We start from the raw sequence: 27,365 nt of genomic DNA, 5'->3' as shown, positions 1-27,365 counted from the left end.
ATGTAGAATACATACACATTACAAACAATACGAAAGCGGGTTGAACACGCTAGTAAATATAAAATTAGAAGTTATAAAATAAAATTAGAAGTTATAAAATATGAAATAAATGTTTATTGGTATAAGTATATATAAAGATGAAATTAGAAGTTATAAAATAAAATTAGAAAGTTATAAAATGTGAAATAAATGCTTATTAATATAAGTATATATAAATATAAGTATATATAAAGATGAAATTAGAAGTTATAAAGATGAAATTAGAAGTTATAAAATAAATTAGAAGTTATAAAATATGAAATAAATGTTTAGTAGTATAAGTATATATAAAGATGAAAGTATAACTTATACAATAAAATTAGAAGTTATAAAATATGAAATAGGAAAACCCAAAATAACTTCATGAAAGTTAGGTTAGGTTTTTCCTTTATTAAGTAGTATAGATATGCAACTTATAGTTAATATATTTGAGGTGTTTATATAGGATTATATGGTTTTTTGTAAATTAAAATTTTGAAGGGCAAAATATGAATATTGAAATTATGCCATGGTGGTGGTTACACCATGTTTTGGCTTTATATATAGTATATATGAAAAGTTAAGGGTACTACCAAATTGTTAAATTAAGAAGAGGAAAAAGATGTATGTACTGATAATGTATGAGTTTTATACACTGTCATTGTATTATTATCATTGATTTTTACTATTGTTGAGTTTTCAGAAAATATAATCCCAATGAATGGTGGATGATGAATTGTATGTGTATAAAAATTTTCATTATCAGTGTATACATTTTACACTCAATTAAAAGTAGAGAAGTTAAAATTATAAAACAAATAAATTTGAAACATTAAAAATACACATAAAAAACTCCAGCTCAGCAATCCGAGTCATCATATGGTGGCACCGCGTTTTCATTTTCCACTTTCACCCTTCCCGTTCAACGTCGTTTACCAGTCATGTTTTATAGTCTTCACTTCCCTTCTTCAACTACTTTCTCTTTTGTCAACTCCGTTTACTTTCTCTCTAGTCTCCCAATAGCTTTCAATTAAAAGCACCTTATCAATTGTTTATTAAAACCAGTTTGTTTTATTCTAACCGTTTTATATACATTCATATATACTCTCCTATATATAACATGATGTTGATTTAGTGATATAAAACTCTATATATTTATCTAAGGTCGAACTTTTCGATTTCTGAGAAACAATTATTGGAATAAGGGGCAGAAACCTGAAATAAATTATAAAAGTACTACCAAGAAATATACTCTGTTTCAACTTTCAACTTTCAACTACCTCAATTTATTAGTCCATGAAACCAAACAGAGCCTATGGATCGCAAGAAACTCCGTCGTAAACCCAAGTTGGAGCGTCGCAATGCTGTTAAATACTCCGATTACGACGCCGTTTCATCTTCTTCATCCTTCGACGACTCTTCTGGTTCTCTCTACACTATATCGATGGATTTCAATGACCGACCGAGCTTCCGAATCGAAGGAATCGAAGGCGAGTTCGATCGAATTTGCAAGAGTTTGGGTTTATCAGGTCCAGAAGACTTTTCTATCCCTGCTTCCGCGTGGGAGGAGATGAAGTTTCATTCCAATTCTGATATGCTACCGAAGCTGAATATCATTGAGAATGAAGAAAAAGTAGTAGTAGTAGAAGAAGAAGATGATGAAGAAGAAGAAACGAAGGAAATTGAGAGTGAAATTGTTGAGGAATGTGAAGATAGGGTTAGAGATGAACCTGGTGAGGCAAGTGACTGCGGTGGCGGTGGTGGTGGAGGAATTAAGGAGGTTCGTCCATCAATGCTTATGCTGCCGCCGGGGATGAGGGTTCAGGCGGTTGATAGCACGTGCTCCACGTGGGACCTTTTGAGAGATTTTGCTCCTCAAGGTGAAGAGCATAAAGAAGAAGTTGGTGTGGAGAGAGAAGAGGAAGAGGATAATGCAGAGAGGATAGTAGAGATTATTGATGAGCTCTCGGGATCGAGTTCTTTTAGTAATTCAAATGAGGATGATTCTTCTACCACTAACACTGATCCTAGGTCCAATAACATATCTCCTAATGCCAGAATCAAGCGTACTATTACCTCCGGGAATTGGCAGAAGGGCGACCTTTTGGGGCGGGGTTCGTTTGGCTCTGTTTATGAAGGAATTTCTGAGTATGTGTTTTCATTGTGTTGGCTTTTAATGTTCTGAATATTGCTGGGTGGGTTTGGATTTCAAAACAAAATAGTTAGGCTTTGTTGTTGTTATGGTTTTCAATTTGAGTATGATGACAATTGAGTTAAGATTTTCTGTGTAGTTAAGAGTAGCTAACAGTTATAGAAAGTAGAATAAGAAATGGAATGAATCCATTGAATCTGACAGGTCAATGTCTTCTGAATCAACTACTCAGAAATTGTCAGTCAGTATCCCGAAAACAGAACTTTGGAGGGGTTTTGCTCGGAAAATATTTTGCACACGGGATAGTAGTGTTAGTTTTTTCATGTTGAAAATATTCCAAGCTTAGTTTTGAAGGGCCTTATATTCCCTCCAAATGCAGTTATGCAAGTGTTCTATTGCTCTTCCTAATTAGGAAATGTATTTGAGCATCATTACACTTGTGTTTCCCCTTAATTGAACTGTGAATTGAGTTGCACGTGTGGCTATTGAGTGAAATTGATGCAGTGATCTAGACCGGCTTCAAGTTGAGTAGTTGGAATCTGTTTATGTGTTTAAACCGTAGTCAATGGCAACTGTCTCAAAAGATTATTCTCTAATTTCACATCATCCACAATAAGGGACAAATTATCATCTGATGTCTTTTCATTCAAACTGGTGCTTCTTTTGGATATTTTCTGTACGAAGTTCTAGAGCAGTGCTTTACCAGGGGGTGATGATTGTACCAATAATTTGTACAATTTACATATGTTATGCATGAAGTTTATATCTTCTGATGACTATCACTGTAGAGATGGATTCTTTTTTGCTGTCAAAGAAGTTTCACTGCTTGATCAAGGGAGTCAGGGAAAGCAAAGTGTCTATCAACTGGAGCAGGTGATGGGTTTAATTCTTTTATTTCTGTATATTTTTTTATTTTTCATACTTTACTTTTCTAGTAATGAACATCCTTTTATGGAATAAAGTTTTCTTAAGTAAATATATGCTATTTTGTACAATATCTCGTAAATTGTTTGAGAGGTGCTTAACTTTATTTACAATATCTCAGGAGATTGCACTTTTGAGTCAATTTGAGCATGAGAACATAGTTCAATACTATGACACAGAAATGGTATTTTCTTCAGTTCTTGTCTTTTCTTTTTCTTTTATATTCAACTTGATAGTTTCTTGTTTAGTATTGTTTAATCTATATTGAAAATTGTCATTACAGATTATATCAAATGTAATAGGTCCTCACGTATCTCAAACTTTTTACAATGTTTTCAATATAAGTGGAATGTTTAGTCAGGATATGATGCCATGGTAGGCCTTGAAAACCTAACCCTTGCTTGTATGACAAAGGATCGTCCACAAAATGCAATGTCTAATAATGTAAACAATCAGAACACCGGGTGCTAAATCTTTTTTGCAATAATTTGGTCTCGTATAGGCATCATTTTAAAGCTTTATTTGAGGACAGGGGTTAGCTGTCTATATTTTCAACCCTGACACATAAAAAAGAGTAAGCTTATGTTTCAAAATGAGATTAAATTTCCTGCATTTGGTGAAACTTGGAGAATGCTTGGTTCAACACTTCAACTACCTTGAGCTGTGTACCTGAGTATACTGAATATGCTTTGTTATCTCACTGCTTTGTGAAGCTAGCATTGGTCTCTAATTTAAACTTGTTTTATCAAAGTAACAATTCATATTAGATGATATGTTGCATGGCCAAAGATCTGACATGAATTATTTTCATTAGTTGTGGCGTTGTGCTACATTAATCATATCCATTCAGCCTATTTTCAATTTTTTCCAGCTATAAATGAGTTTTCATTAAATGTTTCTCATTCCTATCAAATTATATGATTCTATACTATAAGGCTTGTACTTACATTCTTATAACTACTATCTTCAGGGAACTTGTGGTTTTCTACTTTACACTTTCCTTCATTTGTTTATGCAGGATGAATCAAAGCTGTATATCTTTCTTGAGCTTGTAACTAAAGGGTCCCTTGCAAGCCTCTACCGGAGATATACTCTTCGAGACTCTCAGGTATCTGCCTATACAAGACAGATTTTGCATGGTTTGAAGTATCTTCATGATCGAAATGTAGTTCACAGGTGATTGCAGATTTGTTTGCTTTCCTTTGTGATATATGCGATTTCTGCTCTTATTTGGCAGTCCTCTTGAACCATATGGTACTGTCTATAGTTGCAATATAAGTGTCTTTTTCTTCAGCTATTGATTACTTTGAGCTTTGAATATGAATTTCCTAAAGAACAAAGAAGGAACATCATGTTCATCGATGTCAAACTAGACTCAGGATAGATGTAGAACTTGAGGAACATTTTGGAACTTAAAATTGCATAAACTTACAATTACATAAGAGTTTCAGTTTTGGAAATTTTAATAGGCAGAGTTTTTCTCTATGGGTTAAGCTCTTGATTTCTTTAGCATCCTTTTTTCACTATTCCTGTATCTGCTTTGTGTGTTTATGAAGCAACAACTACAACAACCAAGTCTTAGTCTCACTAGGTGGGGTCGGCTTCTCTAATGACCCAATTCAGAATATTATCTAATTACATTTTCCTGATTTAAGGGATATTAAATGTGCTAATATATTGGTGGATGCAAATGGATCCGTGAAGCTGGCAGATTTTGGATTGGCCAAGGTATTCACCTTACTTAGTTTATGCTACTTTTTCTAGTACTTATTTTCTTTCTTGGATATTTTTCAAATATAGACATCTGAAACTCTGAATAATGTTCAATTGCTTGTCATTTCTATTTTCTGTCACTGCTTATGAATTGTTCTTTCCCAGGCAACCAAATTGAATGATGTTAAATCATGCAAGGGAACAGCATTCTGGATGGCCCCTGAGGTTTGCTTTCAATCTTATATTCTGAAGAGAATTAGTCAATAAGAGTTCAACTGATCAAATTTAATAATGGAGTGTACATGGTTCGGACTTCGGAGTTCTAAATAATTTCTTTAACTGTAATTATATATGATATATTTTAATTGCTGGATGCCTGGATGTATGACTAGCTTGCGTTTCTGATTTTCTTCAGCTGTGGACCAGACACTTGTTAATGAAATTAACTCGTCACACTTATCATAAACTGTATACATTTAATATACAACTGGTCTAAAGATCATTGATTTTACATATCTGTGAAGTTGTTGGTGCTCTCATCTAGGACCCAAGGATTATTATTAGAACAAATATGAGGCAACATTGGATCATGTCTCACATTTCAATAAGGTTATTATAGAAGCTGAAACGTGAGACTCTGGAGTGTGGCAAGGACATTAAACTTTTGGTTAATACCATCTTGAATCTTCTACACATGGAGAAAACATAGTTTTTAAATCACAAGAATTTTTTTGGGGTTGATTTAGTAACTTAGGCATGGACTATGGAGTCATCTTCTGGATGAGCCTCTAGTATTCTATCAAACTTTTACTTTTCTCTTATGTTTTTGTCCCATTTATTTGCCATAACTCCATAAGGCTCGATGAATGTAATGAATAGCTGGATGGATATAATTACTGAGAGTAGTGTAGTAGTTATGCATGCTTTGTTTCAAGAATTAATTTCCAGTTCATGTATTAAAAGGAACATCCCTTTGCTTTTAGAAACTATAAATCTCACATTCCGAGATTCCCCTCTTTTGGGTGTCGTATCTTATGATTTCTTGATAGCATAGCTATTGATTTAAAGCTGGAATATGCAGGTTGTAAAAGGAAAGAACCAAGGTTATGGGCTTCCAGCTGATATGTGGAGTTTGGGATGCACTGTGCTGGAGATGTTAACTGGCCAAATTCCATACTTCGAATTGGAATGTGTATGTATCCTATTATTGCTATTTTCACTTCCATTTCCATTTGCAGCTCATTGAGATGGTTTTATTATATCCCTTGTTTTTTCCCTACTTGGATGTGTGTTTGTCTGTTTTCACAATTTCACTTCTGTTTTTAATTCCAATCCTAATCCATTTTTTGGTTTCATTTGTTGGTAAGAAAGTTTGTTTTTGCTGTTATTTAATTAGTAAACAGTTCAGACAATCCCTTCTGATCTAAATTCTTAATGTCCCAGCTCTATATTTCCTAAATTAACATGTTTTTTTAATTGTGTCCTAGTTTTACATTTGGTAGAATTGTTTACCTTGATTAATTTCTTCTAACAACAGATGCAGGCATTGTTTAGAATTGGAAAAGGCGAGCGACCTCCTATTCCTGATTCTCTTTCAAGAGATGCACAGGATTTCATCACACAGTGTCTTCAAGTTAATCCAGATGAACGTCCCTCTGCTGCTCAACTCTTAAACCACCCATTTGTCCAAAGACCAGTTTCACAGTCCTCCGGTTCTTCATTTCCAAATCCAAATATTCCTGGGAGAAAGGGTTAAACTTTGTTATCTTTAACGATGAGACTTAGTGAAGGTAAAAGTTGTTGTGTAATCTCACTGTGCTGCTGCTTGTCTTTCTTTATCATGACACTTGAATTGACATTGAAACACTGTTTTCATGGTTGTGCATTCATTCATAATTCACGAGTCATGACATTATTTTGGATGGAGACAAAATGCCTAAGACGCTTGAAATGTCAGTTTTGGTTTTCAGGATGCACATTTATGCCTTTAGTTAAGCTGGGTGGGGTTCAAGTGCAGTTTCATTCTTATTTGGGGGCAAAATGTTTGTGCATGCATTACTGAAATAAGAGGGAGGAACAGTAGACAACGTTCTAGCCTGTCTGTGGTGGAATACTCAAATGAAAGGCTATATCATTTGCATCCATTTGCGCAATCATTTGAGCATGGGTTAATATGATCTCTTTTAATGGCTTACTTGTTTCTTTTACTCTTGATCTGAGCTCTACCTTTCATTGCATGTAAATATTTCCAAAGTTCAGTTTTCAAGTTGTTGAGTTGGTCTGAGGTCCACTATTGCAGCAATTGTGGCTTGTGTAGGCATACAGAGCTTGCTCGCCTGTAACATAATCAACTTCTAAACACTGCTTTCCATCTAACGTGATATGGAGCTCCAGAAAACGTAATTATCGACTTGGAAATGTCCTATCGGATAATTATGCTGTGTTACTAAATAATGATATGATTTATCTGTTGTAGCAAAGCTGAAGTATCAATTTCGAGCTGAAAAAATGTTTGCCCCGTGGTCCACCCTTCAAATTCGTTAACCGATGAGGAAAAACATCTTTAGGGCTAACCTCTCTAGCAATAACAATAAGAATTAGAGACCATGCTATTTGTACATATTATCCTATATCTTACTAGCATGCCATTGTTTGTGTACATCTATTTTCTGAAGTTGTAATATTTATCATTTTGTTGTCTTGTTTTCCCTGCGTCGCATTTGATGTTTTTTGTCGCTTTCTAAATGGTCTCTGAAAGATTGGTTCCAATACGCAGTCATTGAATCTGTATAGTACTATAGTAAGTCCTACTTAGTAAGAGAAGGTTTGATTGTTGTTGGTTTTGTTTAATATTTTGTTCAAACAAGCGATGTAATATAATTCTGTTTTCTACTGTGGTGGTTGACCTGTTAAATAGCCTAAAGTAGCCAATAGTACTTGCAAACAGCTTTATATAGGAAATTATACTTAGAATAAGACAGTGTTTAGTTCTAGCCCTTAATCTTTGCACCAGTGCTTACTTAAGGTGAGTTTTTATTATCTATTCTATCATAATTACGAAGAGAAGATCGATTGATGGAAGAGTACCATTGCACTTTCCTCTCCTCTTCATTTTGTAGTTTAATATTTAATAATAGGATTAGGAATACATTAATTCAATTGGATAAATAGAAAGTAAATTCATTACGAGGAAAATTTTATTTGGTCAAGCATTACAACTAAACATTGAAAAGAGTAGTGAAATCCCATTGTTCATTTTTCCTTCACGCGGCGCCATTTTTCTGCAATTTTTTGTGTGAAATCCGTCCATGTTTTTTTGACAAACTGTGCAACCCTTTAATATATTATCGGCTTAACATCTGTTTTTCTCATAATTGAAGGCTCATTGAAAATGTTATGTTTCTTTTTTAAGAAAATGTTTAATGAAGTATATTTATATTATTATTTGATTATCAATGGATACTATTAACCTATTATATATTATTACGAACCTGTTCGATTTTCAAAACTTTGTGAAATCCAGAGGTAAGGAATACCTTTTTCAGACACAAATTTAGGGATTTTTTTAGAACACTTTCTAAAACATGTTTTTTTTTCCTTTCGGAAAGAGGCGGTTTGAAAAGAAAAAAAAAGAAAAAAAAAACTTGAGGTGAAAGTAACCAACCACTCTGAAGGTAAAGGATTGGGCTTAACAAAAGAATGGGCCTTGAAGAGAATGAAATTTTATATTAAAATTTGAAGATTTAGAGTCCCGGCGTGCGAAGTAGCATAATAAAAGGGTAGGTGGTGCAGCCACCTTACACGTCACTCAATCTCCTCTCAACTTTTTTTTTTTTGAATCTGGAAAACAACGATTGGTTTCTCTCTTTTCCATTTCCTTCATTCCACTTTCAAGGTATTCATTCCAACACGGTTCCATTTTTCTGATCTATTATTTCATCGCTACTTTTATAACTGCTTCTGCTTTCTAAAATAACCTCTCCATCGTTACTATTTTTGAATTATCAGCGCATTATTCCATTATTATATTCTCAATCTTTAATTCTGCGACTATTTTTACATATTCAACGATTTCTTATGGTTCTGTTCTTCATTTTCACTCTGCGTGATAGATAATGTCCGCTTCCACTTTTCTAGGTAAATAAATCTAGACAACTCAAGTTGCTTGGATCAACATTTGATTATTATATACATGGTTGTTTTTTGGCGCAATTATGTTATTTTGAATGTTTTGTAGTTTATTGTTTGCTTGATACTGATTTGAATTTTGTAAGAAATATGACCAATGAATTTCTTGATTAGTAGATAGTGGTCTTATCATATAGGCTGAAAACATTATACAACATTTTAAGTTGATGTTGGGAGATGCCATACCTAATAAATCTAAGTACATAATTAAATGGATTACATGCACCTTATCTTTTGTGGATTGTTTAAGCTAGCACTACCTGAATGTTTTTTTATCATGATTTTCTCCTTTCGGAGAGTTTAAACTCCAAATTGAGAAGGCATTAGTTCTGTGCCCAATGGACCACTTTGTTTTAGTCCTTGTAAAGCTGTTCTTTTATTACATAGCAATCAAATATAGGAGGACATAATTAATGTTATAAATGAAGGATACTGAATTCCACTTGACTATATTTTACCGGTAATGCGGTGTCTGGATATCGATACAAGTTTCACAAGTAAAACTGCGCCTTTCTAATATTTTGAATCATTTTGTTTAAATACTGAATGATATATTTCTTATGATAATTAACCGAACTCAACAATGAAAGTCGTTGACATGAATACTTTATTTCTATTACTCTTTTGTCACTCACTTGATATGTGATTTAGACTGAAAGACTTCCTTTTGCATAACTTCATTAATTGCATACGATTCATATATAGTTGATTGTTTTAAAGTCCACATTGTTATTTAGGAGTTTGTTGCCTAAAGCATAAACCCAGAATTTGCCTTGGGCTATTGAATGTGTTTAGTCCTGCTTTTTTTTGCATATAGTTGATGCATTTAAAATCTCCATTCTCATTTATTGACATATGGGTGCAGTCCCCATTGCGAGGATTCTAGTAACTACCTAGTTTTTATTTTGATGGATGTGATTCTAGAGTCTGGGCACGGTCCAGCCATTTCACTATTTGGGTTTTCTTGGCCTCTGGGTTATTAAAAAAAGAAGCCATGTCCTATTTTTTGTTGTGACAACTGCAATTTGTTTTTTATGGTTTATCCCTTTCAGAAGATAAAATATCACGGTTCATAAATAAGAAGTGATAATATTTTAATCCTGGTTTTTTAGGTATATAATTTTAATCTTGTTTTTTTGGGATGGAATTTTAATCCTGGGTTTTGTCTGGATACATAAACTTTTACAAATCTATGGTCTTTTATGCTCCGTCATGAAAAACATTTATATTCTATGCATGATGATAAACTTCAATGAATGTTTATGTTGGTTATGAAGTTTATGTTGTCTTTCCTAATGGGCATTAAAAATAGTGATGGATACAATTTTTTAGATGAAAAGGGTGGAATAATATTAAGTCAAACGTCAAGAAGGAAACAACAATCACTAATCTTCTAATGTTTCCTTTTTTGCCCTAAACACTGAATGGGGAAGTAAACATAGAAGCAAGCTGAAGAGTACCATAATCCACTATCAAGGTGAAGGGGGTTGGGTCGGGAAATAGGGCTTAGTTGAATGGGCTTACGAGCCCAACAAATAGATCCCTGAAGAGATGAAAGTTATATAAAAATTGTTGATTTGAGCCCTGGCATGAAAAGTAGAACTATCAGCTATCTTTTACAGTTTCGAGAACGTGAGTTCCAAGATCTGGGACTCCCTTCCATTTGAACATTTCTTCAATTCAGTTTCAAGGTATTCCTTTCCAGTTCAATTCTCCTCTCCTTTGGCAGTTCCCTTCGCAGATCTATTTCATGTCAATTTTCAATCTATATCGGCTTTTAAAAAATGTTTGTTTGTTTAATATAAGCTCTCAATAGTACTCTTTATGAATTATGAGTGTTTGATTCCATTATTAGATTCCTGATCTTTAATTGTGCGAGTATATCAACATATTGAATGATCGTTTGTCGCTTCATTTATCATTCTCACTCTTCATGACAGAATGTCTGCTTGTAGATGTTAATTGCTTGTACTCGAGAATTTCGCTAAGACACGTATTTTGAAACTTTAAAATTGCATAGCTATGTGACTCTAAAAAATTTAAGTTGTTTGGATCACCTTTTAATTATGATACTTGATTGTTGTTTGGTAGTGATGTTACATTGAATACTTTCTAGTTTGTAGAAGGAAATGGAAGATTATGTTTATTCTTTTTTGAACACCGATTGAATTTGATATGGCATTCTTTTGCTGATCTCAATTTACTCTTAGAAATAGATAAGGATGCCTTGTTTTTTCAGATGGAAAAGGTGATTATTTAATGGCTGTGCATCTGTTGGATCATTGGATGCGATATTTCTGTCCATCAGTTTATTCCAAATATTTTGATTAGTAGGAGGTGGGTGTATCATATTGGCGGAAAAATATACAACATTGTAAGTTGATATGGGAAGATGCCATTATCTAAAAATCTATGGACATAGTTGAATGGAGAAGACCCGGCTTAGTTTTTCGTGGATTCTTTGTAAAGATAGTGCTACTTGAATGGCTTTTTTTAAATGATTTTATCCTTTCAGAGGGTTTAAACCCCAATCTGAGAAGCCATTAATTTTGTTCCCAATGAACCACTTCATTCCTGTCCTTCATGTAAAGCTGCTCATTCATTATATAGGAACCAAATATGACAAGGCAAAAGTAATGTTATAAATGAAGGATACCAAATGCCACTTGACTATATTTTAATGATGATTCTGTGTCTGGATAGCAATACAAGTGTAAAAGTAAAGCCGTGCATTTCTGATATTTTTGTATCTTGTTGTAGTGTCAAGACCACATGATATGTTTCTTATGATAATTAACTGAGCTCTGGAATGAGACTCATTGATATGAATACGGCATTTTCTTACTCCTTTGTCAGTCGTTTGATGTGTTGTGAATTGTGATGTGGACTGAATGAGTTCCTTTTATTGTAACTTCGTTAATTGCATAAGATTCGTATATAGTAGTTTATAGTTCATGTAGTTGATTGTTTTATAGACCATATTTAGGAATTTGTTGACTAAAGCATAAAGCCACACTTCTCCCAAGGTTATTGATTGATTTTAGTCCTGCTTTATTTGTCAGCATTTTTCATTGGTACACAGGTGCAAATCCTCTTCGAGTCAGGGTTTTAATAACTACTAGTTTCTCCTCAATGGAGATGATTAAAGTTCTTGGGCCATGACATAGTACAGCAATTTCACCCTGCTTTTGGTTTTTTTGGGCCCTTCAGTATTAGAAAAGAACTAATATGCAGTTTTATTGATGTGACAACTGCAATTTGTGTTTTATCCCTGTCAGAAGATAAAATGTCATGATTAGTAACTCATAAATCAGAAGTGGTACTCTTTTAGAGTCCCGGTTTACTGTTTGGATTGAATATTATCCTGGATTTTGTCTTGATAAATCATCTTTCATAAATTCATGGCGTTCTTTTATGCTTCAACATTGAAAAACGTTTGTTTTCTATGGGCGACTATCAACTTAATGAATGTTTGTGTGTTTTTAAGTGTACTGTTATCTTTCCTAATTTATTTTGTGTTATTGTTCCTGGTTTACATGTTTTTCCAATTTGCTGAAAGATTTTCTATTGCTGTTTACTGTTGTTTTATCTCACTCTTTTGTGTGTTTCAATAGGGTATGAAGCTTATCGAAGAGTTTCCTGAGTGTTATGCCTTCTTTATTTGATTAGCTGTGAATCTTGAAAATAGTGCCAGTCGATGAGCCAGGTTTACTGGTCATAGTATTTCTACTTAGACATTTGCTTTATATGATTTTAGACCTTAGGAGGACTACAATTTGTAGAAAATGTTCGCAGTACTTCAATACTTTGACTTTTATCGTGTAGTAATTCCTGATTTTTACTTAGTAGGTTTTGTTAAAAATTACTAAGTTATTTGAATGATTTAACAAACTTATTTTAAATATTTAATTTATCGTTTTTTGAATTACCATCTCTCTTTCTTATCAGTCCCAGGTTCAGTTTGTAAATGGCTAAAGTTCGCAGTACTTCAATACTTTGACTTTTATCGTGTAGTAATTCCTGATTTTTACTTAGTAGGTTTTGTTAAAAATTACTAAGTTATTTGAATGATTTAACAAACTTATTTTAAATATTTAATTTATCGTTTTTTGAATTACCATCTCTATTTCTTATCAGTCCCAGGTTCAGTTTGTAAATGGCTAAAGTTCGTAAGGAGCGGTGCAAGTCCCACTCTCGAGGTCACAGAGCCACCCCGTCTCTGTTATCTTGTGCCAGAAATAATCTGAAAGATGTGAATGTAAAGAAGAGTTTTTCTAAAGCATCGGAAAAGAAGGATTGGGAAGATGCAATGTGCTCAGTCTGTATGGAGGTCCCCCACAATGCTATCCTTCTGCTTTGTTCATCTTATAACAAAGGTTGTCGTCCTTATATGTGTGCTACTAGCCACCGCTATTCAAACTGTTTTGAACAGTACAAAAAGGCCTATACTAAAGCAATCTCTGTTCGAAGTTCACAATTAGACACAGAAAATTCAAATTTTGAGTTAAGCACAGGTGAACCGAATGACAATACAGAAGTACCAGAGCTTCTCTGTCCCCTTTGTCGCCGTCAGGTGAAAGGTTGGACGGTGGTTGAAGCAGCACGGAAGTCTCTGAATGCCAAGAAAAGAAGCTGTGTGAAGGATGATTGCTCTTTTGTGGGGAATTACAAGCAGCTTAGGAAGCATGTTCGGTCTAAGCATCCATTTTCACGACCACGAGAGGTGGACCCTGTACGAGAAGAGAAATGGAAAAGACTTGAGTGCGAAAGTGAACGAAATGATGTGATCAGCACAATATTATCTTCAACACCAGGGGCTATGGTACTGGGTGATTATGTGCTCGAGCCAAATGACCATACCTTCTATGGTGGCGAGTATAACTTTGATGATGTGCAGGATGATTTCTTCTCCATGAGTTCATTTGATAATTTTCGTTTACACCATGTTGCACCTAGAAGTTCTGCTGCTGTTGCTGGGCGTCGACTCCACAGGCTACTAATAGGAAGGGCTAGAAGAGGAAGGAGGCCTGGGACCCTGAATGCAGGCAGGTAAATTCAGAGGCGAACTATGAAAATGTGGGGAAAGAGTTGTGCTGCTGCTAAAGTACGCCAGCGACCTTGACAGGTATGCCAGGGCATTTTTTGTAATTTAATTGGCAGAGTATAGCAGTTAACCCCCTTTTGGGCTGTTTTCCATCTCATCTATTGATTGATATGGTACATGACTTTATGTTTTTAGATTTTCAAAATGGATTGTAAAAAAGGCATTTGTAGAGTTCACATTGCCTTCTTTGGTTTCTAGGTTTAGGAGATCAAGGTTTTTATGATTTTCAGACCCCATAGGTTGGACAGGTTTTCATTCGGTCTTTATGATTATTGGATCCCATAGATTGGACAGGTTTTCATTCGGTCATTCAAAGTGATCAATTAAACAGGTGATTGGGGACAATGAGGAAATGTCTCAAATAATTGCATTTTAAACTGATGAAGTATTCTTCCTATGTTGATTTGTTTACTATACATTTTGAATTATTGTATAATAATTTCATGTTGTAGTTGTAGGAATATGGAATGTCTGTGACCCACCATTGTTAATTCAGTGGTTGATGTGATGGTAATATAACCTTCCGGGAAATGATTCTTTGTTGAATCCTGGTCTAGTGTGTTTATTACCCTTATTATGATCCTGTCCTACATGTACATTTTATTCAGATAAATGAATATGGAATATTCTTCACATGGGATTAGTGTTTGGTTATTATGGTTGTTGAATGAGTATGGAAAATGATTTCTACAAACCAAAACCAATTTGGTATCACAAGTATGGTTCATTCTTCTAGTACATGGATTGCATATAACTTAAAAAGTAAGATAGAATATATAGAAGCATAAGTTTAGTAAAAAGCGAACAAAATTGTATTGTAGAGGTAAAGATTAAGAATTATAAAAGTCATTAGATTTATGTATCTTAATAAATCGTACATGGGAAATTGATAGAGATGTCAACTTTAAGATTCAAGTGGGTTGGATAATATTGTAAAATGTTTCAGGTGTCATTTGTGATAAAAATATTATTCAAGTTTACGAGAAGTTTTATCACAAAACTATAAGTTTTACCATACAACTTATGAGATTTAATGTTGAGCGATAAAATGTCTACAAGATAATAGACTTCGTATAATATGGATAAGAATATTGTGTTGAATAGATTCCTATACTATCCGGGCCTTGCATGCATGTAGTTTTTTTCTTGCTAAGAAGGATGTTGCTGAACAATTTATTTTTTTACTAAATCTTCTTAGCCACAAGAAATGATATATCACTTGTAAAACAATGGATAATTATCATTTTGCGTTACTTTTTTTTACGTGTAGAAAGTTCTTAGGTCTTCTTCAAATAATATAATATTGGTGGATCCCATAAACTGTTGACCAAAATGAATTAATAATTCTTTGAGAGAATGTAATGCACGCATGATCCAATATCTTTGAAGGATGAAGAGGGAAGTTAATGGGGTGAAAGGGTTTGAAAGAGAATTTTGATTTTGAAAGAAGAAATGCATTTTAGTAAAATTAATATATGAATGTGATTGGAGTGTGTGTTTCATTATTTTAGGGATGTCAATCTCAAGTGGCACATTACCCATTGTTCTCAACCACTTTAAGGACCACAAACAAATTGAGATTAGAGCATTAAAATGTAACAATACTTGCAAGCATGTGATGCTATAAAAGTGATGTTGAATTTTTATCCCTTTCATGTCTTAGAAGCCAAATCTAGTATGATCACACATTAAGAAAATATATTAGAGCAAAAAGTATGTGGGTATAAACCAAACATCCCACTAGAGGTGTGGATAATATACCAATTATTATATTGTTTGACATAAAATAAAACTATAGATGCCCTAAAGTGGGGTTCCTTTGTACTTAGATTGAGAAACCTTATTCATCATAGCCACTATACTTTTAAGTGCTTATGTTTTCTTATCCATGGTGAACATTTTGATGAAGGGGCCTCTCTCTGGTTTGAGAATGACAACTACATAAAGGGTTTCGACTTTCAACCACTTCTAAACAAAATTGTTCTTCACTTTGGCCATAATACTAACAGCAGTTTTTATTGTAATTTAAAGTCTAGGTAGTAATTTCTTCGGTTCAAGTTAGTCATGTAACTTTTTTTTGCCTATTCGGTTGGATTTTTTTCACAACTTTCTCAATCCTCAACCAAAATTTATAACTTGTGTCTTTGAGTTGAGATATACAATTTCTCTATGTTAGTTTTTTAAAACTACACATTAGAAAAGATGAGTTTAAAGTTACAAAACGAACAAAAAATAATAATTTATCCGATCAATGTGAAAAAAGAGAATAATTTAAATGGTCTATTTCAAACAAAAATAGCTTACATGACAGAATTGGAAAATAGAAAATAAATCTAGTAAATTTTTGCCTATTTTCTACCTATAGCTTTCAAATAAAAATGCACATTAAGTGTGACTAGCAGTCCATGATCATAAGCCCAAACAATATTTCCAAAGTTGGCTTTGAGAACAGAACCCCTTAAATTTTAATCCACATATTTCCTTGATTTCCATTTACTAATTCAACAGCATTTGACATACATAATAGCAACTTCATTTCAGTTTTTGCCTCGCGTAAAGTTAAGGGTCAGCTATGCAACCCAAAAATGATTAGTTTTTTACCCATATTATAAAAAGATAATATTGATAGTACCAAAAAAAGTTACGGATAATTTTTTTTTTATAGATGCTTCTTCCTTATACGGTCAATATAGGAATTTCTCTAATCTCCTTAGCTATGTATGGCCCTTGTGAAATATACTTTTTGTTTTTTAGTCTGCAATAGGCATTTCATTTGTAATAACATATAAATCATAGATTCCTATTATGTGTGTTTTATTTGTGTCCACCTAAAAAAATTAGATTCTAATATATCAACATCCACGTGGTAGGGTACAAATTAAACAACATTATAGCAAATCTTGATAAAGAAGTTCCAACTCCACTTACAACAACAAATGGCTAAGACCAATCGTTTATGGAACATTATATCTGTATATATGTCCTACTTTCTTTACCTTTCACGACATTTAAAGTTTTAAACTTTGAACCAGAAAAAAAAATGTATCTTCCAATTGCTTTCACATACCCTCTTATTCCAATTTGTCTAGTAGTGTTTGCCACAGTAGTGACCACTATATATAGTATGATTCTTTTGTTGGGGCCAAGAATTTTGGTTAGAAATTGGTTTTTCATTTCGAATAAATATCAAAATATGCTTTAATTATAGACTCTATATATAGTTGTCGTCACATTCACATCAGCCAATGGTTGAGATATATTATCATTAAATTGAATCTTTGTTCATTGATGCTACAAATTGCAAATTAAGGTATGTGGTTACATTCTATAAGGTATTGGACACTTAGAACATTTCTTGGGAGATATATGTAATATATCAATTATTGTGAAATAAGAAAGTTTTGTTAAAGTTAATTTTCAGAACGGTTTTTGGGTTTGCCTGATCCATTAAAAGTAATAGCAGCTATTGTTTGATGAGAGATGTGATGAATTTCTAAGGGTAACAAAATCAAGCAAAATTCAAACAATATTGAATTTAATTACCTATTTGATATATTTAATATGAAATATGAATGTGTGATAAGCTTGTGGATCTACTTATGGACAAATGATGGTATTTTGAAGTGAAATAAAATAATAATTATCCTAGAAGAAAGGGAGACAAAATAATTAGCTAGGTGAAGATAAGGAACAATAATTATATTTTCCATCATATTGTTATTTGTACTTTAGAGTTTGTATATTGATTTTGTAGAATTTTCTTTTTAGGAATTCATAGTATAGTCGCACATTTTTTTCTTTCTTGGTATATTTTACTAAAAAAGTTGTCCTAATGTTATGTAAAACTTAATGTAAACAAATATTGTTATATATTTTTTAGGATAAAGGGTGCAAGTGTTAGGCAGCTCTTGTTTTTTTGCCAAATTTTCTGTGTTTAAGGAAATGAGTATTACTCATGGTGTTCTAGATATACCTTTTCCAAAACCTTACATAACACAATGAAGCCTTTTATTATTAAATTGTTTACACATAAGTTGGAGGGATTTTCAACTCTTCCATGTTACTTTCTATCTAACTTCTAATACTAATGCATCCAATATCAAAATGGAAGAAAGAAAAACAAAACTTTATAAAGTTGAGGAAGAGTGTCCCCTCTATTGGAACCTCATGTTTGGTTTAATATTCCACTTTAGAAGACCATTAACCACCTCTTATATTTTCAGATTGGGACAGCCATGAGGGAGGCTTTAAACCACTTTTTCATATTTATGAACTTCTCTGGCTTTGTAAGTTTTATATATATTTTTAGTACTATTAATGCTATTCTTCACATTTTGGAAAGGAATTAATTACTTTTAGAATATGTGACTATCACTTCCAATAAATATCATTAACATAAATTAATCTTTAATCATTTAGTCGTTTTGGATGTATCAGGCCTTATACCGATTGGGAACAACATTAGTTGGGTTAGGAATTTTTTGAGAAATTAAAGTGAAGTTGTCTATATTAGACTGCTGCATTATAAAGTAAATTTAATTATGCTCTTCACATTAAATTAATAACTTATGTGTCCTAAGTCCTAACCATGTGATCTATGTTCAAAGACAGTGACTGAATACTTTGCTTGGTAGTTTAACTTTGTTGCATGCACGAGCAGTTTATAAGTTTTTATATTATTTCATTTACCAATTTTGTTGTAGCAATTAGTTGGAAGAAAACTCACGCAACTGCAAAAGCTATAATATTAGGGCTGTGCTTAGACAACATAATCAATTTAAGAAAATAATGAGACCCACAACTATAACGTGTATAGAAGTAGAAATATCACTCAATTACATTTCTGAAAGTACAATTTTTTTATTGTTTTTAGATGACTTAAAAAGAAACAATTGAATTACATCATTTAAACTTATTAATTTATGACTGAATTGTAGGTTGGTGGATAATTTTAGCCTCCCTAATTAGAGTGCATTCTTACCCCATGGCTGGAAACTAGGGACACTATAATTGCCTTGAAATCTTTAGTTATTACTAATTTTATATTCTCCTATTAAAAATAAATTTTCATATCTATAAGAAAGTAATCTATGTTACTTATAAACTAATCATTAATAAAAAAGTATTAGGTATTATTGTTGTTATGACATAGAAAAATATGTAAAAAAAATTATAGAAAAATATTATTTTTATTTACTAAGTGGTTTGTTTTCTTTCTTTTCAAGAATGATTCTGCCTTTTTTTGTCGGACATGCCTTGGTCACCTAATAAATAAGCCTTACTTACTTTACAGGCTTAGACATCAATTAATTAATTAATAAATAAGCTAACACACTTTAAACCTTTCAACAATTATTATTGTCTCATAGATAACGTGTGTTGAAATCAATTCACTAGGCTCGTCGTCCTTTGTTCACCATTTTTGTCAAAATTATTGCTCCCAATTCCGAACCTACCAACTAATTATAGTTATTGTGAATTAATGTGTAGGATATAGGTTTTTACAAAAGAGATTTTGTGTTGTATGCAGTACATGTTGAGGATTTAAATAAAGTTGTAAATTTCGTTGAAAATATAATTAGTAGTATTTATTATTCTAGAATGTGATGGGTTTAATTTTGTCATGAAATTTTTACTTTTTATTGAAATTCATGAGAAAAAGCTTTTATATAAAATTATGTATTTAATCTTGACAATTATACTTAATTCTAATGGCCATTTTAAAAAAATGGTAATTAAGGAACAACAGAGCATTAGCAACGCTCGTTAGTTGTGTTTACATAAAATTATCACAAATAACTCAATGCTCGTTAGATTAGTTTAAATGTAGCTAGTTAAGCTAGAGTAGTTATTTTATGATGCATCTCTACTATATTTGTAGGGTACTACATGTATAAATGAAGAAATTTTACATTGAATAAAAGTGTATGAGTTAAAGTGTTGATAAGTGAATGAACTCATAAACCTAATGCTTTAAGGTTTTGAGTCAATATGTATGTTAAATTTACTTATATGCTTCTTTCACTTAGTCCATGAAATTTTTTATAGTCCATGAATAAAGATAGGGTTAACAATGAGCCGAATCAACTCGGGATTTATTCGAAACTCGCTTTGTCATTTAACTCGATAAACTTGGTTTATGAACTAAATGAGGCAAACTTGAGCTGGAAATTGAGCTCGTTAAATAAATTAACTAAACTTGAATGAGATACAGTTCGACTCGTTAGGTTTATGAGCTAACTGGATATATATACAATAATTTTTATTCATTATTTTTATATTTATTTTTATTATATATATAAATAAGGTTATATATATATATATATATAACTTTTTGTAGTATTTTTTAAAAATGAATTAACTATTTAAGTTGTCCAAATGAACCAATTGAACCCACCCCAACAAGTCGCGAACTTTAACCGAACCGAACTCGAACTAAAAAACTCATATCGAATTTCAAGTCGAACCAATTTTTATCAAGCTAAAATCTAGTTCAACTCTACTTGGCTCGTTTCCAACCCTAAATAAAGATCTCTCAATAATATTGTGCAATTTGGAATAGAGATAATCATGTATGTTTTCTTACTCATCAACAAGCACTAACGTGTTATAACTACCCACATCTTTGTGTGGCATTGTAGATGTAGACATCTCCTAAAGATAAAGTATAAGATGTAAAAAAAAGATGAATATCTAATCCGTTTTATATGCAATAAACTATTAACACGTTATGGTGTTACATGATTGATGCAAAATGATAAAATTGAGACAGATTTATGCATGCATGCACGGTGGTGACAAAGTGTACGGGTATCCAAATGATTAGTTTTTGCTTGTCAGTGAGGGATATTGCATGCACGTATACCAGAGTATGAGTTTTATCTTCCTCTGGATAACTTGGTTTCTTCATCACATGTATTTTCTTCATATTCTACCAAAGAAGAAATGTTATTCTCAATGTGTCTCTTATCCTATTTTTTTTAAATTAGATTTTGACACGTAATAAAAAATAACATGTAATTTAAAATTTATTTCTAACTACTTAAGTTTTTTTTAATAAATATCAAAATACGATTGAATGAAATATTGTTGAGATATAATTTAGAGACACTTGATATTCATTTATATATAATGGATATAGTCATAATGTTTGTGAAGACTCTTTAAACAACAACGAAATGCAACTTAAAACATTAAGTGATACATATCAATATTAAATAGGAATATATAATTTTTTATGGTTAGAAAATATGTATATTAATTAATAGAAGAATGGTGATATTTATTTTTTATTAGCTAATTATATATAATAAAAATTGTGAATTCCACCATGTTATTTAAGTTATTTCGTCCTGATGTTAAAATTATGATACAAATTTTATTTTTTTTAGTTTTTAAAAATATTTTTGTTAAAAATTAGTAAATAAGACAAATATCATGATTTTAGTGGCTGAAATAGATAACTTATCTCATAGTATAAGGAGATAATTTATTCTCTACAATTAAACCACTTTTAACTTTTACTTATTTTAACTAACATCATAAAAATTTAAGACAAAACTATTATTGTCCCACTATAATCTTACACATAAACATAATTCATTTCATTCATTAAACTCGAAGCTAGCTAGCACTAACATACAACCTGGATAATAAGACAGCTGCATATTATGAAACAAATAAACAATATATATTAGGTGTGTGTTTGGTTTATCATCAAATAAAAGAATAAATATACTAGAATTATGTTTGATTTAAATTATAAAAAAAGAAAAGAAAAGTGAGAGCTTCAATGTTTTCTGGTTTATACTTTTTGAACTGAATATGCAGAAGGGGACGAATGATCGATAAATGTGACTATACAATGCTACTGCTACTGCAACTCACTTTTTATCTCTGATGCAGGCTTTTTAAATGTGGCAGGTAGACAAAAAATGGTTACTATCTACTCCATTGATGAAAAGAACGGTCCAATAATAATAACAATGAAACTGAGCAATGTACGTTTTGATATTTTTCATCATATGGTTGTGGTGACCAATGAAAATTAAACGAGCCTTAAATTATGTTGGTCGGTCACAGCATTGATTCTCTTATTAATGTTGGTATAGGTTTAAATCTTATACACAATCCATGTAAAATCTTGGGATGAAATGATGTTCATAGATAGAACGACAGAATGATGCATATCATTGAATGAACATATAGAACAATAGGCTTTGTTGGTTTGATAAAAATTAAAATGTTGGTTCACGCTGCATCTAACTTGGTTTTATTGAGATTGCTGCACCAATTCCATTTTCCAAAGCAACAAAATGATGATGGAGTAGTATCAAGACCGAAGGTTATTGAGTTTTGACTAGGCCCTATATGATCGTGTTTGTAAAAGTGGAATGGCGTTGTTTTCTATATATGATATAATTCAATGCTTGTACTGCCTCGACTCATATACTTTTGATTCTTGTGAAAAGATGAACAAGGGGCCGGTTTGATTGGGTTTGAATGTGATGGATGTTAAGCATAAGAGAGTGTGGGAGTCGATGGTTTGATTATTAATGTGAAGGTTAAAAGGAATGAAGTGAATGAGGTTGGAGTTTCAGTCTCACTTATGACAAATTTAAAAAATAAAAAAAGAGTCATAAAATGTTTTGATGGTTAAGGATATAGTGAATAAGATTGAAGGTTCAAGTCTCATCTACAACAAATACTATCATACTAACATATAAAAAATCATGAGAATGTGATGGGTGTTAATCGTTTTCTTTTGAATTGCAACTTGGTTGTAATATTGGTTTTAAGAGTTTCTACACAGAGATAATGATGACAATCCCAATCGGATTTTCTAGCAATTGTTGTAAATGTGACATAATGGAAATCGCAATTTATAATATTAATATTAAGGTTTATCTCAAAATTAATTAATATAAGAGGTGTAGTTCATGCGAGTTGGATATGTTAATTTGAACCCATGAAAAGTGATATTTTTTGTGCATGTAATAGGAAAAAAGTTAGGTCATAGCTTTGATATCATCTTAATGTTTTATCTTTAAAACAATTGATCTAAAATGAATAATACAACAAGTATTTAAGCCACACTCAAAAGTGATTTAAGACTTACTCTCCAATAATAATATTTCTATAAGACAACCAGGTTATAAAATGTTCATCTAACTAAGATAAAAAAAGACAAAGTTGGATTTATAGGACTACTCTTCCCCAAATAAATTTTAATCTTGAGAAGCGTGAGTGATTGTGTAATTTAATGTGTGACCTCACCTCAAATTCTTCAAGCATTAACCATTGAGCAAACAACTCGGGTAGATTTGTATTCTTCTTTTATAATAATAAAACATCATTTTTTGCATAAGAACATTTAATATTTGTATATACTATGTCTATTCCACCTCGAAACACAATATTTTTATACTTACTTAGACTTCCATTAGTATACATATTAATACATAGTGCCTGACCTCGATTGTTAAAAAAATTCATACGTGCATATAATATTCTTGGTGTTAAGTGTTGTTCTTTAGTGTTAAGAGCGGATGGTCTGGAGCTGAGGATGGATGGTCGGAGCTGTGGATGGATGGTCGGAAGAGTATGTCCGGTGTTATATAGGAAAACAGGTAACTTGGTCGGATGATCTTCTGGGCCCACCGGGGAGGTACTTGAAAAAATTGTTCGACGATCAAGTTAGTAGAGTATTCTAAAGAGATAAGGGAAGCAAATAAAAGAGAAGTTAGAGCAATAAATGAGAGGATGATCGATTAATTCTACTCCCTATATAGTCTCTTCTATTTATAGGGCTTAGGAGATGTTGAGTTGGCATTTGGTCATTGACTCTGGTCGTCCTTACTTGACCTGCAGATCTGTTCTTGTCGATTTTTTGGGGCAGGTAGAATATTCAGGCGACATGACGTGTGGTATGTGGTTTGACAATGATGACGAATCAGCGACACTTTAAATACTATGTCAAATGTGCATTAAATAGCATGCCTGAAGTGCATTAAATAGCATGTCAGAGGCCTTAATGTCGCGTCAACATCATTTATTGCATCTGCCACGGGTAGATCCATCTGAGACGGACGACGGGGACATGCTGAGTACTGCACGGGATGCTCGGCAAAAAGGGGACAGTCTGAGGACGCCGGGCTAATAGACTTTTTTGAGGTTGGAGGCTTGGGTAAGACCGGTTGGGAATAGTTGCCCCCAGTCTATTAGGCCGGTCAGTGGTGATTGGGCTAGCAGACTTTGGGGTTGAAAGTCTAGGGTCTGACCACGATGGAACAGTTGCCCCTAGTCTATTGGGCCAATCAGAGGTGACCGCATTAATAGACTTGGATCATTCTAAATTGGAGTAATGGAATAGGGGTAGGTTCTTTAGGTAGGTATATGGGTAGGTCATGATGGCTAAGGGTTTTTATCGGACAAATGGGGAGATGCTTGGCGTTTCATCTGAAACTGGGACGATAGATCGACGTGTCTGTTCGTTTCAGTTCCGTTGCCTGGGTTTCTGTATCACTGTTGGATTGTCCATGAGTGATTTTGAACGGGTGGATGCATATTTTGGGCTGGGCCCCTTGGGGAGGTCTGGGCTTGGGTTCCTCCCTATAAATAGGGGTTCGTCCCTTCATTCTTCTTTACTTTTGCTTTATGAGAAATTGTCTCATGCCGACCATACGCATTGTTTGAATCTGATCTTCAATTTTCTTTCGAAATCTTCTATTACCCTTAACTCGGTATATTTCTCTTTCTCTTTTTTAATAACATTGTAGCCTGTTATGAAATCGTTAGACGGGGATTCGATTTCTGATGAGGTGGAGATCTTACCCGGACCTCCACCCATTTTTACTAGCGCAACTCGTCGCCGTCATCAACGAGTTGATTCCTCGGTTAGTAGTCGTTCCTCTTGGAGGCGATCTATCCAGTTGTTGTTGCCGACCTTGCGGCACGATCAGAGGGAGAGGAAGGTTGGGGATGAGGCCGCCTTGATTGATCGGGCGACTTTCTCAGAGAAGTAGCGTCCGATCTTGGATAATATGTTCAGCTTGGATTCTAATACTTCTTCTGATGATAGGTCTATTAAGGGGCATAATTTTTCTGATTGAGCCGATCAGTTTACCATCCCGGAGGATATGGCGGGTAGTGAGTGTCGCTATTGGTGGGTTGACCAAGAGGTTAGGGGAACTCCATCTTATTTCCCTCCAGATGTATCCCGACGGTAGAGGTGCTGACATGGCCGACTAATGACATCCAGTGGTAAGCCCCTACTGCTCAAGAGCGAGTATGCTGGGACATCTTATTTGAGACTCAGAATAGATGGAGTTTTTATATGTACGAGTAGGTCTACCGCCGGATAATAATGAAAGTCCCTTTTGATACGTGGTACACGAAAGTGTTGCAGCACCTTTAAGTGGCACCCTCTCAGTTGCATCCCAACTCATGGGGCTTCATTCGGGCCTTCAAAATTTTCTGTGAGGTCATGGAGCGACCTTACACACTCCGATTATTCTTCTGGATGTTCCAGGTGATGCATAACTCCAACAAAGATGAGGTTCGGGCTGGACATCGTGGGTGGACGTCTCTTCAGTCTCGGAATGGGCGGGCTCTGTTCCTACCCTTAGAGGGTTCTATGAAGAACTGGAAGGGCGACTTTTTTCGGGTCGAGGCTCGGGGTACCTGTCATACCTGGGTGTATGGTCCTGCCAATGCCCCATTCTTCCCCTTTTCTTGGAATGGGAGGACTCACTAGAGGCCGACCAATTCCTTCAGTTTCTCCTATGATCAACTGGATGATCAAGAGAGGAGGACGACAAATGAGATGTTAGCCTGGGTTGAAGAGGGTCGTTCAATCCTTTGCTACAAACTGGTTCAGGGCGACCAAGTCTTCGAGGAGGCAGTCGGTAAACATTCGACTATCTATTTCTTGCTTGTGATTGTCGGTTTGTGTCTGAAGTTTTGCCTTTGTTTCTTTCAGCAGCGGCTACGGGGGATCAGGCAGACCGCAACAAGCTTCTAAAGCGGGAAGTTGCTAAGAGGAAAGACGCGAAAATCAGCAAGCATCTCCGGCTGAGTCTAACTACTTGGGCTGAGGGTCCTCCTTCTACTCCTCGAAGGGAAACCGCCCAAGCAAGCAGGTCGGGTGGGGGCCCCTGTGGACCGGCCAGTCCCCATCATGGTGGTGCCTCCTGAATCTTCCATTGGTCAATCAGTTGATCTTACTGAGGAGGGTGCTCAGTCGGGGAAACAGAGGTCAGGCAAGTCATCTCGCAAGGGTAAATTCGGCCGCCTCCATCTTAAGACTACTTACAACATTCCTAGGATTGTTGAAGAGGGTTTGGTCAACCGGGGGTGAAGGATGTCATGGATGGGGTACCCCTGGTGGATCTGCTGATGAGGACCCGAGAGGCTAGGGTTATGGTGGCTTCCGTTGCTAAATACCTCGAAGTTGAGGGGGTGTTCGCCACCCGGGTCGGCGAGAACACTTTGGCCAATCTCCAGAAGCTTCATTCGGGCGAGCTTCATAAGTTGGAGGAGAAGCATGCTAAAATAGTGAAGAATTTGGAGGCTCATAGCCACTCGGCTGTTGAGCAACTCTCTACCGTGTCCCTCCAACTGAAGGATGCGTAGAAGGCGGATATGTTGGCCAAGATAGACCCGGGTGCCGCTAAACGGGAAGCCCTGACTCTGGCTGATCGGCTTCAAAGGAGTGAAGACAAGAGGTTTCAACTTTGGGCCAAGTTGAAGACGTCGGAGGCTGAGAATGTCCGGGTGCATAAGAAGCTAGACGACCTCAAGGCTGCCTACCTAAAGCTGGAGGATGATGTTGATGGGGCGACTAATGCTGGCTGGGATAATGCCCTTGCCCAGGTCAGCTTGGTTTATCTTGATGCTAACTGGTCTTGGACTATGATAGATGCTCGGGTTACCCCCGAGGGCGAGCTCGTTGTGGATGAAGACTAAGGCCCCGTTACTCTGCCAGTTCCGGCCAGAGGTGGCAGAGGAAATTAGTTTTTAGTTATTTTTATTTTGTTCCTGCCCTTGTAATTTCTTGTTTTCAATGAAGACCTTTCGTCATTTTATCTAATGTTATTACAATGAACATTTTTTGTCATTTTATCTACTATGTTATTTTGTTTCTGCACATCTTTTCGGCTAATTAAACAATCGGATAACTAATCGGCTGGATAATTAGTAAGATTTGGCTTACAAACTTGTTGAAGTGACGGTTGACCGTATATCATTATTAAGATATGAAACTTG

At 34.2% G+C, this 27,365-nt stretch overlaps 2 protein-coding genes and 1 long non-coding RNA gene across 7 annotated transcripts; 2 read left to right on the top strand and 1 right to left on the bottom strand.

The window, feature by feature from the left end:
* On the bottom strand, positions 1,073-1,344 carry LOC109326859. The gene is made up of 2 exons (XR_002105291.1): positions 1,271-1,344; positions 1,073-1,122 (listed from the first exon to the last, which is right to left on the bottom strand). It is a non-coding gene; the product is annotated as an uncharacterized LOC109326859 (long non-coding RNA).
* LOC109326856 (mitogen-activated protein kinase kinase kinase 1-like) lies at positions 1,271-7,497 on the top strand. 3 transcript variants are annotated; one of them, XM_019559734.1, is made up of 9 exons: positions 1,271-2,166; positions 2,959-3,043; positions 3,216-3,278; positions 4,113-4,270; positions 4,750-4,822; positions 4,973-5,032; positions 5,889-5,999; positions 6,345-6,597; positions 6,778-7,497. In XM_019559734.1, the coding sequence occupies exons 1-8, from the start codon at positions 1,334-1,336 to the stop codon at positions 6,561-6,563; spliced, it is 1,602 nt and encodes a 533-aa protein (XP_019415279.1). In that variant the 5' UTR covers positions 1,271-1,333; the 3' UTR covers positions 6,564-6,597; positions 6,778-7,497. The 3 variants fall into 3 exon arrangements, with proteins under 3 accessions (XP_019415279.1, XP_019415278.1, XP_019415277.1); XM_019559733.1 differs by having other exon boundaries at positions 6,765-7,497; XM_019559732.1 differs by having other exon boundaries at positions 7,028-7,213.
* LOC109326858 lies at positions 8,583-14,559 on the top strand. 3 transcript variants are annotated; one of them, XM_019559736.1, is made up of 3 exons: positions 8,583-8,702; positions 8,920-8,944; positions 13,133-14,559. In XM_019559736.1, exon 3 carries the CDS (start codon positions 13,152-13,154, stop codon positions 14,046-14,048), a length of 897 nt encoding a protein of 298 aa, XP_019415281.1. In that variant the 5' UTR covers positions 8,583-8,702; positions 8,920-8,944; positions 13,133-13,151; the 3' UTR covers positions 14,049-14,559. The 3 variants fall into 3 exon arrangements, with proteins under 3 accessions (XP_019415281.1, XP_019415282.1, XP_019415280.1); XM_019559737.1 differs by lacking the exon at positions 8,920-8,944 and having other exon boundaries at positions 8,585-8,702; positions 13,139-14,559; XM_019559735.1 differs by lacking the exon at positions 8,920-8,944 and having other exon boundaries at positions 8,613-8,702.

Source organism: Lupinus angustifolius, chromosome LG14 (assembly GCF_001865875.1).
Source record: "Lupinus angustifolius cultivar Tanjil chromosome LG14, LupAngTanjil_v1.0, whole genome shotgun sequence".
Classification (NCBI taxonomy): domain Eukaryota; kingdom Viridiplantae; phylum Streptophyta; class Magnoliopsida; order Fabales; family Fabaceae; genus Lupinus; species Lupinus angustifolius.
Note: the sequence above shows the minus strand (reverse complement) of the source record. Positions and strands in the feature narration are given on the sequence as shown.